A 16,636-nucleotide genomic window follows, 5' to 3' on the forward strand; every position below is an offset into this window, starting at 1 on the left:
TCCCCTACGGGAAACACGCGGTTGCCTAGCAACGCACGCAACCCGGAAACTAACAAGGCCCTCCGTGATTGGTTCTAATAGCGGAGAGGTGGGAGGCGGGGGCAGCGCAGTTTGCGATTTGCTGATTGGCGGCTGAGGGCCCCTTCCTGTCAGCTGATTGGCGCCGGGGCGGAGGCGGGAAGGACGGACGCTGAAGAGGGCCGCTGGCGCCGCAGGTGCGTGACCGCGTGGCGCCGCTCGTCGCCTTCCGCGGAGCGCGGCTGTGAGGGGAGCGGGCGCGCGCGCGGCGGGCGGGAAGTGGCGGTCTGGGGGCTCCTACCGCTTAGAGGAGATGGAGGCGGCGCCCAGGTGCCTCCGTGTAGGCTGGGGCGGGGCGACACGCACAGGGCAATGACAGCGGCTGCCTCAGCGCTCCCTCGGCCCCAGAGAGGCAGAAAAATTTTCCCCGGGTCTGAAGCGAGAGTAGGGCCAAGGTGGCGTCGGGGTTGCTCTGGGGAGCGGCCCCGGTTCGCCCAGAGGCGCTCCCGGGCGGAGCGGGGCAGACCGGGACGAAGGGCCGGTGTTGAATCCTTCCCATGCCCCGACGGGGGGTTGTTTTCCCTTGGGCAAAGCTCCATTCGAAGTGGTGCTCGTTTAAGCGAACCCCCCTGAATGTGTTGGGGAAAAACCTTTTAACAGGGTGCGGTTACATTTTTGGTAGGAGGTAAACTCATGTTAGCGCTCTCTTTTCGCTAGGATTTCTTTCTTCTCTTGAGAAAGTTGATGATGAAGCTGAATCATGCGATACATTGGTGTGGTTTTGATGTATATGTTTACTCATTAAAAGTCAGATGAAAGACACAGGTTAGTGAGTATAATTTATCACAGGGAACCTGCCAATTTAAAATGGCTCCTTTTCTTTTGTAGATGCTGAAAACCTATAGAAAAAAACCCTGTCATTTAAAAAATATAGGGTTTTTTTTTTAAAGCCATCTATGCATCTTCAGTATTTTTAATTCAATAGTTTCAACATTTTAGCGTGATAGGAAAACTGACTTTCTTTTATTATCCAGAGTGAGAGAAATGCAAGATAATGCTCACAGAACAGTGAAGTGGATGACACCTCATTTTCCCCTGAATAATTACTGTATTAGTAGTGGAAGAAAAAGCATTGATTTAAAACATCTAATTTATAAAGTCAGTGTCCAGTTTTATTTTCTCATTATAAAACGAACAGTACAGGCTACTGTTGTCTTCTGTGTCTTTGTAGTTTGCAGTGTCTTGGAGTTCAGGCTAATGGACCTGCAGAATTGAAAAACTGGCTATTTTTAGTTATTAAATATCCTAAAATACTTTTCCCCTAAGGATTTGGGTTCTTACCCCAAGAATATTTAGTGTGAGAAATAGAATCTGAAATGATGTGTGGAGTTCATTCATACTTTTATTTAAATTGCTGATGTTACTCATCAGATGGTGGCACTTGCTCTCGTGTGTAGCAAGGACTGAGTCTGAACTGACGGTGTGTGGTATAAATTCCTTTATGCCAGTTCTGGTACTATCCCGAACTGCTTAGCCCCCTTATCAGCTTAGCAGTTTTTGCTTGGTTTTGTCTGGTACCATATGTTGTTTCAGGCTCTGCCTGGTTGTTAGTGATGACTTGTTAATACTGTTTTTTATTGCAGTTATAAACCTGAAGTAACCAGGAGGAAAAAGTGGCAATGTCTTCTGATGTGTCAGAATATACTATTGGGGGAGTGAAGATTATATTCCCTTGCAAGGCTTACCCTTCACAACTCGCAATGATGAATGCTGTAGGTAGAATTTATTAGCATTTGCTAAACCAATAGCTTATGTTTTCAGAGCCTTCGGTATCTTGAGAATTTCAGTTGTAACTTACTGGTCTCTGTGCTGTACAATGCTCTCTGGCCCATGACTAGGCAACGCTGAAGTACATTTTGGATTTGTGAACATTTATGCTAAGAAACAAGTTACGTGCGATGTAATATATGTGATTATTGAACTAGATATAATGTAATACAAACTTTATATAATTTCATAAGTATATAAGGAGGGAATGATTTAGTAAAACATCTGTATTTTAAACAGAACATAATATTTCAATAAGTTTTCACTTCTTGGAGGGTTTTTAAAAATGAATTATTATACTTTACATTTAAACAGTTTTAACCATTTTTAACCACTTTTTCTCTGTGGGACAAATGGTTTGGTTGTCTGACAGATGTTTTCAATGTTTTGGTTCCATAAGACTAAAGGAAGCAAGCCAGCCCCATCAGGTATTGCTCTTAGCAGGAAAGTATTTCACAGCCCCCTGCAAGTGAACCTCTGAGCATTGCTACTGAGCCATGTTCCTCTTGAGAGAAATGCAGCTAAGGCTTGTTGACCTGTTTTTATTATTAAACGGGATTGGGAGGAGGTGGTTTTGGTTTGGGGGGTTTTTTTGTTTGTTTGTTTTTTTTTTTAACAAGACAGCAGGTGTCCTGATCTATTTTTAGAAGTTATTTCTAGGTTAGCTAAAGACATCCTCTTTGTTTTTTTCCTATTAATTCTGGTTTTATTCTTGCTATTCTCCTTAAAGATTGTTAAGGGCCTAAATAACAAGCAGCACTGTTTGTTGGAGAGTCCTACAGGAAGTGGCAAAAGCTTGGCATTACTTTGTTCTGCGTTATCATGGCAGCAGTCTCTGCGTGGTAAGTTGTCTTAGGGTCTGTTTGCCCAGTTTTTATTACCAAAATATATGCTAATGAGTTGTTGTTGTTTATCAGCCTTTAAACATTCAGTTTCAGGAATCTAGCCAGGTCTTTGTCCACCATTATGCATATTGTTTATTAGCAATATAAAACAGTAATGGCCAGTAATACTAATCTGGGTTTATCCACCCGTTATCATAAGGGAATTACATGGCTGTTGGAACTGTGAAAGAAAATACTTGCGTATTTTAGTTATGCAACTGAATTGAAAAAGAGGGGTATTTTTCAGCTCTGCAACTTGTTACGGTTCTTTGCACTGCAGTTCTTCAAAGGGTTATAGTAGCTTGTTCAGATTTTGTGGAGACACAAGGTTTATAACTGGACCTAAACAAAATCTTTAATCTTAACTGTTTGGAAAGTCTTAGTTCTCATGTGTAGTCTTGAGTAGTTTTTAATGGAAGACAAATGACTGTGTCCTTCAGAGAAATCACTGCTTACATCATCATGTGAAAAGGAAGACAGAAAGCCAGAGCCCTCACCACCGTGTCGCTGCATGTGTCATTCCCAATCTAAGAGCAACGAGGCTGCAACAAGTGTGAATCATGGTGCTTCGTGTTCTTTTAATAATTCTGAAACGGGAAGTTCCATAAAACCTGGAAACCTGGTAACAAACACAGGTAACTTCGTACATAGGCAGCTAAAAATCTGTTCTGGAAGTAAAATACATAGCCAGTGATGTCATTTTTTTTTTGCTTTTAAGTCAGGGACTTTTTTTACCATCGTAATAGCAGAGTGCTACATGATTCTGCCCTGCATGGAAATTTGTATGAAAATGGTGGTTGACGAGTCTAGAAACATCTAATACTATTTCCTACATCATCTGTCTTTATAGTAAATTCTATCTTTAAAATGTTCCCCTTATTTAATATTTAATGCATTCCTAGTAGTGGACATACCTTTTATTTTATTGTATTTTTTATTACAGAATGTAAGGAAAATGAAACACTAGCCTCGAAATTGTCTGCCAAAAAAAGGTTATCTCTATGTGAGAGTGAGAAGGATGATTTTCAAGTAGACAGGAAAAGGATTCGTCCTTTAGAAACTGAGCAGCAGGTGAGCAAAGTTTATTGGCAGTAAGATAATCCAGGCATAGCTCAACAAAGCTGTCAAATACCAATCAACATTTCAGCAAAGGGCATAGAGAATCATTGAGTCACATCATGGTCATAGTTTAGATTGACAGGTTTTTGTTCATTTTTATTGTTAGTTGTTACAAAGAAGTCCATTGTTGCACTAAATTGTTCATAATACCATGTCCTAAATTATATCTTGCGTATTTAAACACCAAATATCCCCAAAGTCTATTTATCCCCAGTTGATCTGTAATATTAAGTCAAAGTATGAGATTCTAGAGTTGAAAGCGCTCTTGCAAATATGTATTAGAAATACAAATAATACTGTGAATGTATTAGAGTTCTGTTTTATATCCTGTCAAATGTATTATCTCTGGCCTCATAGGGGGAGTGCGAGATATCTGTAAAGTTTTCATCTGTGTCAGTACTGGTATCACGTGACTTAGTGCTCGTATTCAGATGCACACTGTAAATAACTTTTAGTATTGCTCAGGTGGTTACTTTTGGTTTAAGTTTTTAGATCAATATGGCTTGATTTTACTTCTTGGTTTAGTTACGGAAGTTTTCTGCTTATATCTATATAGTATTATAATTTCTATCAGGTTTGTAGCAGTGGGAAATTAAAGAGGAAAAGCTCAGCAATAATTACAGACTTTTTTGTTGTTGTTACTGAATTTTGTAATTAAAACTTTATCACTTTTCCCAAATTACTCTCGTGAGACTTAGGTTTGGTTCAGCTGTTAACGAATATTAGTGATGCACTGTGTTACTGAAACAGACTCAGTGGAAAACAGTTGAAACAAAATCACTGACTGCTAGTGTAAGCACATACTTCTGTCCAGTGGATTTGAACACGGTACTTTTTTCCCAAGCAGGTTAGAAAACGTCATTGTTTTGCAAAAGGAGTGCAGCTAGTTGATGCTTTAGAAGTTTATAATCAGAGAAAAAATGGAGAGCTGATTGTTCACTCTGAAAAAAGTGTGAAAACCACTACTTTTTCTCCCAAAACTGTGAGTAATATAGTAATATCTTGTATCAGGACTGTTAGTTCAAGAGCAATTTAAAAAAAAAATTTTACTGTGTAGAGATTATCCATGAAATGCAAGTTGTTAATATAGTTTCAGAAAATACTGTACCTCCAGCTGAATTACAGACTGATGTAAAGGTTCCCAAGTGTGTAAGTTGAGTTAATGTATTGTCACTATCCACAGTGAGAACTGCAGTGGCTTTTACTCCTAGCGGTGCTAACCAATGTGGTTTGCGAAGTGTCAGTTGTTTCTGTGAAAGTTGTTCTTCTAAACAGTGGGTTGAACTCTTTTACACCACGGCTCCCCAACAGCACAAAATCTGACCCAGCAATTCAGATATAAATCTGTGTTACGTTATAGTACATTATAGTAGATTTGTGACATTATGGAAGAACTTGAAATTGGGACCATGGAAATTAAGTGGCATCAGAGTTTGTAGATTTTTGTTCAATTTACCGTTCATTGTTTTGTGGCACATGTAATAAATGAAAGACAGCATTTAATATTAACATGTGCCTTTTAAACCTTAAAAAAGTAGTATGGAGTAAGTTGGAGCTGATCATTACAATATATTATAACAAAAACTGAGTAATAAATATTGCACATGATTAAGAAGAAAAATCTTGTGTGTAACTGTGATTTACGTTTTGGGCTTGGTTTTTTTGTTTTGGTTTTTTTTAAATTACCATTTTGCATAGCAGAAGTATCACATAAGAAGTTGAGATATAAATATGCAGTTGCTTTTGCAGCTTCTGCATTCTTGGTGTTTGAATCTTACCAATTTTACATAAAACTTTGTTGAAGCAAAACCAGTAGAAGAAGAAATCTGAGGCAGTGGAGAGGTGAGTCAGATGCCAGATTACGTTGGTGATGTAGTTCCTATGAATGCTTATCAAAGGCTGTGACAGAATAGTTCTGGTCAATACTAAAATATAGGAGCATGCTATGAAATCATGAAATTATGTGTTTGAGACAAATATAAGAAAGAATGAGGTCTGACCTTTATTTCTTTCTTCAGTACAAAAATCTACTTTCTTCTTTCAAAAGGCAAAGAACGTTCTCCATTTTCAATGTAATTTTTTGTTGGTTTATGGTAATACCCATCTGTAGGTAACTCAGCTTCCAAGTACAGGGGTTTTTATGGACGTTTGGAAACATGATTGGTTTCAACAAGCATTTCAGTTTTCTTTCCACCTCTTCTAACAGCCCTTGGTTCTTTGTTTGTCCGAAATTAGCTTTTATTTTAATCAGTGTGTGTTTTAACTTCAAGAGCCAAAAGCTTTGGTATTACTTTAAGACACTGGGAGCTAAATCTTTTCTTGACAGAAGTGAATCTGTGTTCTAGGTCATTTGATGGGAAGTAGTTTTTATTAGTTTTGGAAAGCTCTGTAGGTTTTTGAGTAGGATTTGAAATGCTTTGTGCCACTGAACTTCAATTGATAGTTTGAAATACAAAGGCCAGCAGAGTGTGCTGTTGATTTTCAAATAAAAAGATCTTCCTTCCTTCCTTGATTGTAGAATTTGCTTTGGTACTTTGGTGTTGGGTATCTGAAAAACTTGATTTACAACTTGTAACAATTTCACGTAGTGAAGAAAACTGAAAACTTTTAGTATAGATCAACTAACTGTTAACTAATAAAATACTGAATCATAGTCTGATTTTCTACGAAAACTCTTAATTTTTGTAACAGTAGTTTTGTAACTACATGTAGTTACAAAAATTACATGTGTAGTAGAGATGTACACATGTGTGTTATAATGTGCTATCCATGGCTTTGATTTTGCAGATAGTACAGTATACTAGTCAAAGTTTACACACTATACTGTTTACTACTACTTTAGAAAGAAGTAACCTAAAAAGAAGTGTTTCTTTCCATTAAAGTTTATTTTTAAGAAGAAATAAGAACATTTCTTTGTAAAAAAGTTTCCTTTTAAGGATGAAAGAATAAGGTATTATGTTCGTGTGATGGTTTTACTTTAGCAGGCTGAACTTGTCTGCTATCAAGAAACAATTGCAGAAAGTAAGGCCTTACTTAGTAGTTCTGCAGCTTAGCTACATTAAGTTTAAGATGTGAGGAGCATCACAGCATAGACTGTTAGGTATAAAAATGCTTTTCTAGTGTGGCTTATGAAATAAAGTCAGCTGAAGTTATGTTCAACACTTACCATAATGGCTATATACTTAGGATGATGCAATAATGCAATTAATATATTTTCTTAATCAATGAGATAACCCTGCCTTTATATAACTTGTGCTTTACTGTAGTCAATCCTGTGCTTAGAGCAAATTTAGCTTCTTGTCGAGTCCTTTTTGTAGCCCAAGAGAATGGATTGGTGGTTGTAAGAGCATGGGAGGTACTGCCCAGCATGGCTGCACCTGTAGATCCAGCAGGTGAGGACCTTCTGCCCAAGGTGACTGCCTGCTCTTGGCTGCTTTCAGTCCAGAGCCTGGGAATCCATTTCTGTCCTTCTGCTGTTAATTCTTGCCAGAGAGGGCAGTTCTAGTGTGAGTTTAAATGAGAAATTATACCCTTCTGGTACTCTCTTGATTACTTCTGTCAAAGCATATGGTCTGAGAAACTGGGGCAGCTGGGTTAAGGAATCCCCATTTATACTAGGTAAAAAAAGTAAACAGTAAATGGAGAGTAGTGTAACAAACACTTGGGGTATCAAAAAACAACTGTGAAAAGAATCTGTCTTAATGTGCTAGCCCATTGCAGTTTAACATATTGCTTACAACCTTCACAATGGAGTTTGAGTGACTTCTGTTACACATTCCAGGAGACTGGCAGCCTGTTACAATCAGGGTCTGGACTCCAGAATAGGCTAATGTACCACGATGGGATGAAGAAAGTTGTGGATTTGTATTACACGCTCTCACCTGACACCGTATCTGATCCTTTTCATGCTGATTGACATTTTGAATGAGCTCTTTGAAGCAAGTTCCAGCTTAATTAAAACGTTTGCTTGGTTAGCAGTGATCTGTGAAAGCCTGTGATAAATATTGAACCGGGTTCACCTGCTGGTTACTGTGAGAGGATAAACAGCTGCTTTGTGTACTTTAATCAAGAGGCTGCAGCAGCAGCAGAATACTGTCCTTTTTGAGAGCTTATAAAGGAATAGTTGAAAAGCTCTGGTAATGTCACTGCTGATATCTTACTAGATTGTGCTTGTGTGATATTTCACACAAGAGGTATTCACTGCCGCATCATTGAGATGGCTTTGTAACTGGGAAATGTAGATGAAGATAGGAAGAACTCCTCTTATCTCTTTGTGTTTCAAAGATCATAGCCTCAGTGTTTGTTTAGCTCTATTTTACACGTAGGACAGGTTGGCAGACTTGATTATTCCTTTTTTAATCGGACTTCCACGTTTTTGCCATATAAATATTGATGTGATAGGCTGTTTTATCTATCCCCTGACAGAAGTAAAAACAAGCTGGATTAGCCTAAGGTCCATATAGTCTGGTATCTGATCTCTACCAGTATCTGTTACTGGATGTTTCTGATTAAATACTGCAGAAAGTAGAGGAGTATCTTTTTTTTCCCCTCTCCCAAATTAAAATCTCTATCTCAGATGCAAACAGCTGAAAACAGGTTTAATTCTGTAGCCAGAGGGAATTATGAAATAGTTTTCTATTGTCTTAATATTAATTATCTCTACTCAGCCCCTGCCCCCCAATTCTTTCACAAATAAATTGAACCATTTTCTAATTTTATTATAGTTTAACCAGTATCTCTGTGTTACGAGTCTACAAATTTATACTTTATGAGGCAACACTGCTATGGAAACTGCCATATTGGAGTTATCACTTTGTTCAGCTGGAGAGTATTCTCTTTCCTTTTGCTGTAGTAATGGAAGATTAACACCACGTTAGATTTTGCTATGTGATATCGACAGTAAGTTCTTTTTATAGAAATACAGAGTTAAAATAGGTTGGCTTTAATAAAATTTAAAGATGGCCAAACCATTTTCTAAAGGATGACAAAGAATTCAAGTGCAAACTGAGACACTTGAATAATGTGCAAATAACATGAAGAACTCAACTTTTAAACTATGTTTTAATCATTTTCTTAAAGTCTCTTCATTATAAAGGACCTTCTAAAAAAGGTTTTATTTATTTATGCATTTTGGGCTAATGGTGTCTGTGGCTTTCAGAAATGTTATGGCTGCTGCAGGCAGTTTTATACTCTTACTAGTTACTATAAAATCAGCCTGAGTTTACAACTTTCTCAATGTCGATTTTTTTTTTTTTAAAACTTTTTTCAAAGTTAAAGGTAACATTTTAAAACTGGAATACTGGCTAAAGTGCTACTTAAAGCCAGCATTATACCAATTTCAAACCTTTTAAGAAATACTTTTAAGGCCACCTGTAAAATACTGTAATTTATAAGCCTTACACATAAGAACACTTTTAATTCTTTTCATAAAAACCAACCTGTTTTTTTTTTAAACCCATCATAGAAGACCTTTCTGTTCATGTTTATGTATATGTTTATTTGAACTGCATTTTCCTGTTAGAACAATTTTTGCAAAATAGCTGCTTGATTGGTCTTAATATTTTTCTATTACTTTTATTTGGCAAACTAAATGTGAGGCTTGGGATTAGCAGCAAAGTATTGGTGGTATGGTATCATCTTGGAATTCTGTGTATTCTTTTTACCTCTGAAAACACAATCTGACTTGAATTAAAATTAAAAGATAAACATGTTCTTAAAGGCCCTGCACAGTAATTGCTTCAGTTATATTAATTGTTAGCATGGTAATGTGTTTTTCATTATTATTTCAAAGAGCAAAATAGAATATAGATGATAGAAATATCAAGGTCCAATTTGCATTGCAGTTTTGTGTGTGAGTACAAATGGAGTTGAGTATTGCCACATATGTAACATATACCATATGTCAGCTGTTTCCTGCTTGGCTGTTGACAAGAGCCCCATTCATAACTCTTCTTTTTATCCTTTCAGTGAATAAGTAATTATTCAATATAGAAGGCAGGATATTTGGACCTGGCTATTTAATGTGGCAGCACACTATAATGAAATCTGCTGTTACTGGCAACCTGAGAGGGGAATGTAACAATTCCAGCATGGGTGTAACTTTATCTGCTTTGAGGGCCTGTTTATTTGGCACATCAGTGAACCTTTTATCCCAGTGAGTGACAGCTCCAGAAGGGTTACATTTACAGGCGTTCTATCATGTATTGTAATATTTAATGGCGGACAAGTCTGAGTGGGACCAAGGGTAATACGAACTTGCTTTTCCTCAGAGTGGAGGCTAAAAGACAGCTTGATCCCCAGAATTGTGGTGTAACACACAGCATGACTTAGCATTTGTTTATAATGGATAATCTTACTGATTACAATTAAAAGGGGAGGGAGGAGTATTTGAGTGGGCAACTACATGTTGTTACTTGCACTATCACCTGAAAACCAAATACAAACTCTTTTACACTAGAAGAATTCATTATTTTTTATGGGAGGTGTGTGTGGACACGATTACTCGTGAGTTATTTGTTTTCTATGTGTCTTTTCACACTAATTATTACAATTTCATGACAGTTGTTCCAGTATTTTGTATTATGAAAGATGGTGCTTCTCAGGAAGGAAAAAACTGGCTTTTAACAAATATTTTACAGGATTAGGTTCTGTTTGGAATTATTCCCTCTGTGTCTTTTATTCTTACAGTTACTAGATGGCCTTTGACATAATGGCATGGCAAAAATGTTTCTAATGGAGTGTATATGATGTAGTCTGTTTTATCTGCAAACAAATTTCATTAAACTGTCTAGATTTCTTCTGCTTGCTTTAAGGAAAAATGTTGTCAGTATTTTAATTTGAGTGTCTGGTCCCAAGGTTCATTGAAGGTGCTGGACACTTCTTATTCTGTAACAGGAGTGTCCTTATGCTGATGCTTAAATGGGAGAAGTTTATTTGCATTATGTGTAAATACTCCACTGGAATAATAACTCTTTCTATCATTGGGTTATGATAAAGTTGTATCTAGGGATTGCTAGAAGTTTTTTTAAGATAGTCAGGCACGAGGACATTGTGTGTATGCTTTAACATTTTTAAACTTTTTGCAGTTTGATAGGCCAACCTGGTGATTGAACAGGCAATCTTGAACTATCCTAGAGGGCATTTTCTATATAGACCATAAGTAGATTTAGCATGCTCATTTTACAGTGAGATTTTGTTAATCTTTTTTTTGTCTTGGGTTGCAGTCTTCTGGCCCTTGCACTGAATGTTCCTGTTCTTCTGGAAAAGAAACTGATAAAGATACTAGTAACACAAAGAAGAAGGAAAATGGAGATCGGTCGTTCATTCCCAAAATATTTTTTGGAACACGAACACACAAGCAAATATCCCAAATTACCAGAGAGTTGAAGAGAACAATGTATTCCAGTGTCCCTATGACAATTCTTTCTAGCCGGGATCATACCTGTATTCATCCAGTGGTATCTAGTAGTGTTAGTAACAGGAATGAAATGTGTGTGGAATTGCTGGATGGAAAACATGTGAGTAATTTTGTTTCAGAAAATGAGTGTTCCTTTCAACATATTAAAATGAAAGGTGGTTGAACAGCTGAAATAAGTAACATTTTTTACTTCTTTATACCGTGGTGGTTAAATGCCTCCTGGTAATTTGGTTTAAAATAAATATTAATTGTTAGAAAATGTTGATACACGGTATCAGTACTGAAAAAAATTATGATGACAGGAATAATATTTATGACTGCTAGGTTAATGTTCTTAGTAAGACTTAAATTGTCTTTGGTTTTATAGTTGAAGAAGAAGGAAGTGTCCTGTTTTGCCTGTTTTCTTTCTGACATGATGTGTTTTTCATTATTGTCTGACATAAAAAGTAGCTGTTAGAAATGTTTCCAGGAAATAAAGTCAAATGCATGTAACAACTTGGAGGATTTAAGCTTACTTGTTTTTCATTATTTTTTGTAACCACTAACTATCTACGCTTATTTGCTTTTAGGGCAAATCCTGTCTTTACTATCATGGTGTTCATAAACTCAGTGAACACCATGCCCTGCAGGCTGCACATAGGATGTATCAGGCTTGGGACATTGAAGATCTAGTGAGCCTTGGAAAAAAGCTTCGTGCCTGTGCATATTTTGCAGCCAGAGAACTCATGGTGGGCGCAGATATTGTATTTTGTCCTTACAATTATCTCCTCGACCCACAGATACGGGAGAGCGTAAGTATATTTGTAAGAAGAGATTGCAATAACTGAAGTTAAAGGGAAGTTAAAAACATAATGTTCAGTGGCTCTGGTCAACTGAAATCTGATTTATATCCAAAATACTATCTACAGAATAAATCCTGGGTTAAAGAATTTTTCCCCTCTTTTTTTTTTTTCTTTTCTTTTTTCAAAAGAAGCATTTCTGTGTTCCAAGTAATGCTTCCACTGGTCTCATACCCTAGCTGATCAGTCACATCATTTTTTCAATCAGTGGAAAAGAAACTCCTGCAAACTTCACAATTGTTTGGTTTATGGAGAGTGTAGTAGGTTCAGATTATATTCATCCAGGCTGAAATAAGGCTTTTTTTTTTTTTCCCCCCCCCGGTTATTTTCTAGGTTACAGAAATTGGATCGAAAAGCAGAAAACTTTGTTGCTTGCACCATGATGCAGAATATGCACTTTTTTAACAGGACCCTGTTAGTTGCTGTTTCTCGTTAATGTCTTTCACTCTGTTTTACCAGATAATCATTTTCTTTTTTAGATGGAAATTAACCTAAAAGGGCAAGTAGTCATTTTAGATGAAGCCCATAATATTGAGGACTGTGCTCGGGAGTCAGTGAGCTACAGCGTTACAGAAAGTCAACTCAGAGCTGCTCGAGAAGAGCTAGATTTCATGGTCAATAACAAGATCAGACAGAAGGATCATGAGGCCCTACTGGGTGTGTGCTGCTCTTTGACAAAGTAAGGCAACTCTTTTTAATTCCTTTTGCTGATGCAATTTACTGATAAAATGCAACAGAGGTATGCTTCAGACTAGGCAGTCACCTGAGTTTTGTTCATTTGAGGGATCCAGAGGGTTTTGATCTAATTAAAAATACTTGTCTGACTCAAAGGGAAGCATTGAAATTCTGTTTTGAAAAATGTTATGCTCTTGAATGGCGTGCTGATCTTTAAGGGGCTTACTGCCCTAGTTGATGAAGTTCTGTATGGAAATTTTGCCTAGGATAAATCAGTTTTGTCTTTCACATGCTTCTGCCTTTTTGACAAATAATAATAACATTATTTTGTCAAAGCATTAATTAGTTCACATTTATAAAATGCTTTTAGAGCCTTGGACAGGAAGTGTTTGGAACAGGTTGGAATCTCTTCTTGGAATCAGATTGGAACCTATTTGGAACAGATTCTTTGTAGTTGAAAGTGAATTTATCAGTCATGCCCTTTGTTTTCCCTGTGAAACAACTCGAACTTGAGCAAAGAGATGAGGGTCTGAAAAATTGGGGTACATGCAAATTCTCAGAAGAGACTTGTTGAAGTCGTTAGAGAATTCAGGTAGCAAACTCTTTTCACAGAGCATGCACTAATCTCTTTGAACTTCTGATTATTCTCAGGCAAAAGTTGTCCACATGGAGTTATTGTTCATTCTTTTGCCCTGGACTATGTCAGTAAAATGTGGTGTTGATGATTTGCTTTTGTACTGAAATTGAAATCAAGGATGTGCTGAATCTCTTAGTACCTGCCTTGCTGGAACACGAGGATTGTGGAGTTCAGTGGATAGAGAAATATGGATGGTTGAGAGAGTGGTTTGGAAAGCAAGAGTTGATTGTAAGGCAGAAAAAAGCTGCAAAAATAAAAAATGTTCTCTGCTTATTTCTGCCTCTGTACTCGTAGAGGAAAAGGTGGAATTTGGAAATCAGCTCTGCAGCTGTTAATTTTTGAACCTTTCTTTTGAGGGATCCAGGGACTGAAAGAGTTCAGAAACGCACTGCTAATGAAACCTTGAACAACAAAGTCAGCAGAATAAAAGTGAATCATGATACAAGTGGCTTTGAAGTTAACTGAACTCTGGTTCAGTGCATGTCAAATCGTCATTTTGTTGCATTAGTGGTTGGTGAAATAGACCCTGGAGTACACTAAAGCAAGTAGTTCACCATTTTTCCTATCCTTTCTCTATTCTGAGAGTTAATGTTTATGTGCCACAGAGACAAGTGACTTCTGTTTTTCTTTTTTGCAGAAGCTAATTCGCCTACCTTGGATATTTCAAATGTTAAATTTTAGTAAAAGATGAGAATAGCATGGCTGGAGATTTGATTGCCTCAAGCTTTTTAACCTTATCAGAAAAACTAAGGTTGATTGTCTTGGCAAATCTGCCAACAGCATGAAAAGCAGTTGCTGGAAAGCAGAAGACTGGGTGTAAATAGCCAGTAATTGGTAAAATGCTGTTGCATAGTGACATGGCTTTGCCAAATGCATGGGTAACTAGAAAAATCCTATTTCAGTTATAAAGATCCTGGGCCCTCATTCCAGAAAGCACTTAAGCATGGGCTTAGTGCCACAGAGGTGCTAAAATGACCTTTCAGAGGAATTTGAAGATAGACCAATAGAGGTGTACTGGCAGGCTTTGCTGATGAGATGCAGATTTACCAGGACAAATTACTTTGTTCAGTGGAGTACGCTGTACCAACAATGGGACTTGCTGGTAGGGAGAGAAGGAGCAAATATACTTTCTTGAATTGAAGGCATGTTTCTAACATTTGTTAAATCTTTTCCTGAAAATATTGCAGACACCAGTTTTCACTTCAGAACCATAGATACCTTTCTGGGAATCAAGCTAGTTTTATTTATGCTTACTGCTTTACTCTAAAAATAAATTAAGAGGTATTTCAAGTATATGCTTTAACGTTAGATTTAATTGGATGGAATTTATTCTAGGATTTGCTTTTTTCATGGTATTTTAGTATTAGGAAGGTGGTTGTGTTAGGTTTGTATTTGCATTTGTAACATGACCATTTCAAAAGTATGTGATTGTGTTTGAAGTTCATAATGGGGAAACAGAAGTTTTACATTTCCTGAAATGTTTTATCCGTTGTAAAGCTGTTTAATTTATGTGGCCTTTTCCTAATTTTAGTTCCAGGTCTTTTTGATGTTACATTTGAGGAAATGGGGCAGAGTACTCCACTGGTGAAGTTTTGCTGATGTTAGTGATCATCATTCCTCATAAGATAAAGCAAATTATAGCCAAAGAAGTGATTGTCATGGTAGTATTTATGGGGGTTTGCATTTAACCTGGTAAAAGGAAAGGTTTTTTTAATTGTTCCATTGATCAGATTATTTGCAGTGACAGGACAGGAAGCAGTCACTGAGCCTTGTTGCTTTAGTTGATAATGATTAACTGATTTTACAGATAAATATTTTGAGTGGTTGTAGAAATGACAGCTGTCTTTCTGATGCCTCCTGCTGGTTGATGGAACAGACAGCTTCAGCATTTCCTGAGAGGGGGGGAAGCCTGCCTGCTTTTCTAGACAGAGGGAAAGTCTTGTAATACTGCAGGGATGATGAAGGACACATTCCATTAGAGAAAATTTTAGCTCTGCCACAAATGAGATGGCTTGCATGTTTAGATCATGTTTTTAGGAAGTCCTATCCCATTTTACATTGTCAGTACAATTATAATTCTACTTAATTTTAAAATTGTAGCAGTTACAAATACCTGTAGGTAGGTTAAAATATGCGCTTTTTATTGCCTTACCTTTCCTTACTGTGTATAAATACTGAAAGTAGTCGTTTCATGCCTCAAGGTTTGTTCTTAATAGGAAAGTCTGCAGTTGACAGGGATGATAAACCAACTTGCATCAGTTAGAGTAATAATTAGTGGCTTTAAAAGTACAGCAGAAGTCTCTTAAATGAGCCTGACATAGGAGCAGATAACATTTTAATCCCTTTATTGTAAAGATATTATAAGATAATAAAATATAAAGGTAGAGGGATGAATTTTCTTCTTGCTTCAATGAGCTGCATCAGGAGCAGTTCCATAGAAGTTAGTTCAACAGTGAAAAACTGGCGTAAAGAAAAGCAGAATCTCTCTACTTAGATGTTATCATCATCATAGAAGCCTGGTGCAATTTTTGAGCTTTGGTATGTATGTGAAGAGTGTCTCTAAATCTCTAAAATTAATGCTGAAATGATTTCTGATTTCTCTCTTTTTACAGCTGGTTAAAGGAGAGCTGTAGTCAACTAGTAGAAAGAGGGTATGAAACTTCTGATAAGGTTTGGAGAGGAAAAGAAATACTCCCGATTTTGTACAAAATGGGAATAACTGGTATTACTTTTCCCGTTTTACAGGTAATGTTGTATGCTATATAAATTAGTACCAGAGTGCATAATGTTGATGTTGTTAAACATTTTCAAATGTACATAAGCTAAATGCTAACAGATCTTTTAATTTACTGCAATACTGAAAAGCTGTCTGAAAATGATACGTGATGGAAACCAGGAGTAATCCACTTGAGCTACTGGAATTTGTGGAGAATCGGTGTTTTAAAGGCTATAGTTGCTCATGTACAATTATTTAAACTGAACTTTTGTCTGTTCTATCCATCTTCATTTTTATTCACTGTTGAAATGTATTTACCCTGTTCTCAAGTTTATCCCTCCTTTCTGTGTAAGTTATATGTTAAAAGCGTTGCTACTTTTCCAATTCTGTCTTCGGTCTGACTTTATAGGTATCTTAGGTGAACTTTTAAAACAGTGCGCTGATAGTCTTGTATCTGTATTAGCTTTGGTTTTGAGAAGATACTTAAGAGTGTTGTTAATGTGG

General features: G+C 36.9%; 1 protein-coding gene across 2 annotated transcripts in view; it reads left to right on the top strand.

Annotated features, from left to right (window-relative positions):
- The first annotated feature begins 167 nt into the window (after positions 1-167).
- BRIP1 (BRCA1 interacting DNA helicase 1) overlaps positions 168-16,636 on the top strand; it is a 63,481-nt gene continuing 47,012 nt past the window's right edge. The window contains exons 1-10 of one of the 2 annotated variants that reach the window (XM_074845286.1): positions 168-215; positions 1,662-1,790; positions 2,576-2,687; positions 3,170-3,364; positions 3,673-3,800; positions 4,696-4,830; positions 11,072-11,365; positions 11,835-12,056; positions 12,584-12,783; positions 16,029-16,161. In XM_074845286.1, coding sequence (XP_074701387.1) covers positions 1,698-1,790; positions 2,576-2,687; positions 3,170-3,364; positions 3,673-3,800; positions 4,696-4,830; positions 11,072-11,365; positions 11,835-12,056; positions 12,584-12,783; positions 16,029-16,161 — 1,512 coding nt within the window. In that variant the 5' untranslated portion in view covers positions 168-215; positions 1,662-1,697. Of the gene's footprint in view, positions 216-741; positions 844-1,661; positions 1,791-2,575; positions 2,688-3,169; positions 3,365-3,672; positions 3,801-4,695; positions 4,831-11,071; positions 11,366-11,834; positions 12,057-12,583; positions 12,784-16,028; positions 16,162-16,636 lie in introns of those variants that run through there. The other variant, XM_074845287.1, reaches the window with a different exon arrangement.

This window comes from Strix aluco, chromosome 19, assembly GCF_031877795.1.
Source record: "Strix aluco isolate bStrAlu1 chromosome 19, bStrAlu1.hap1, whole genome shotgun sequence".
In the NCBI taxonomy this organism is placed as follows: Eukaryota; Metazoa; Chordata; class Aves; order Strigiformes; family Strigidae; genus Strix; species Strix aluco.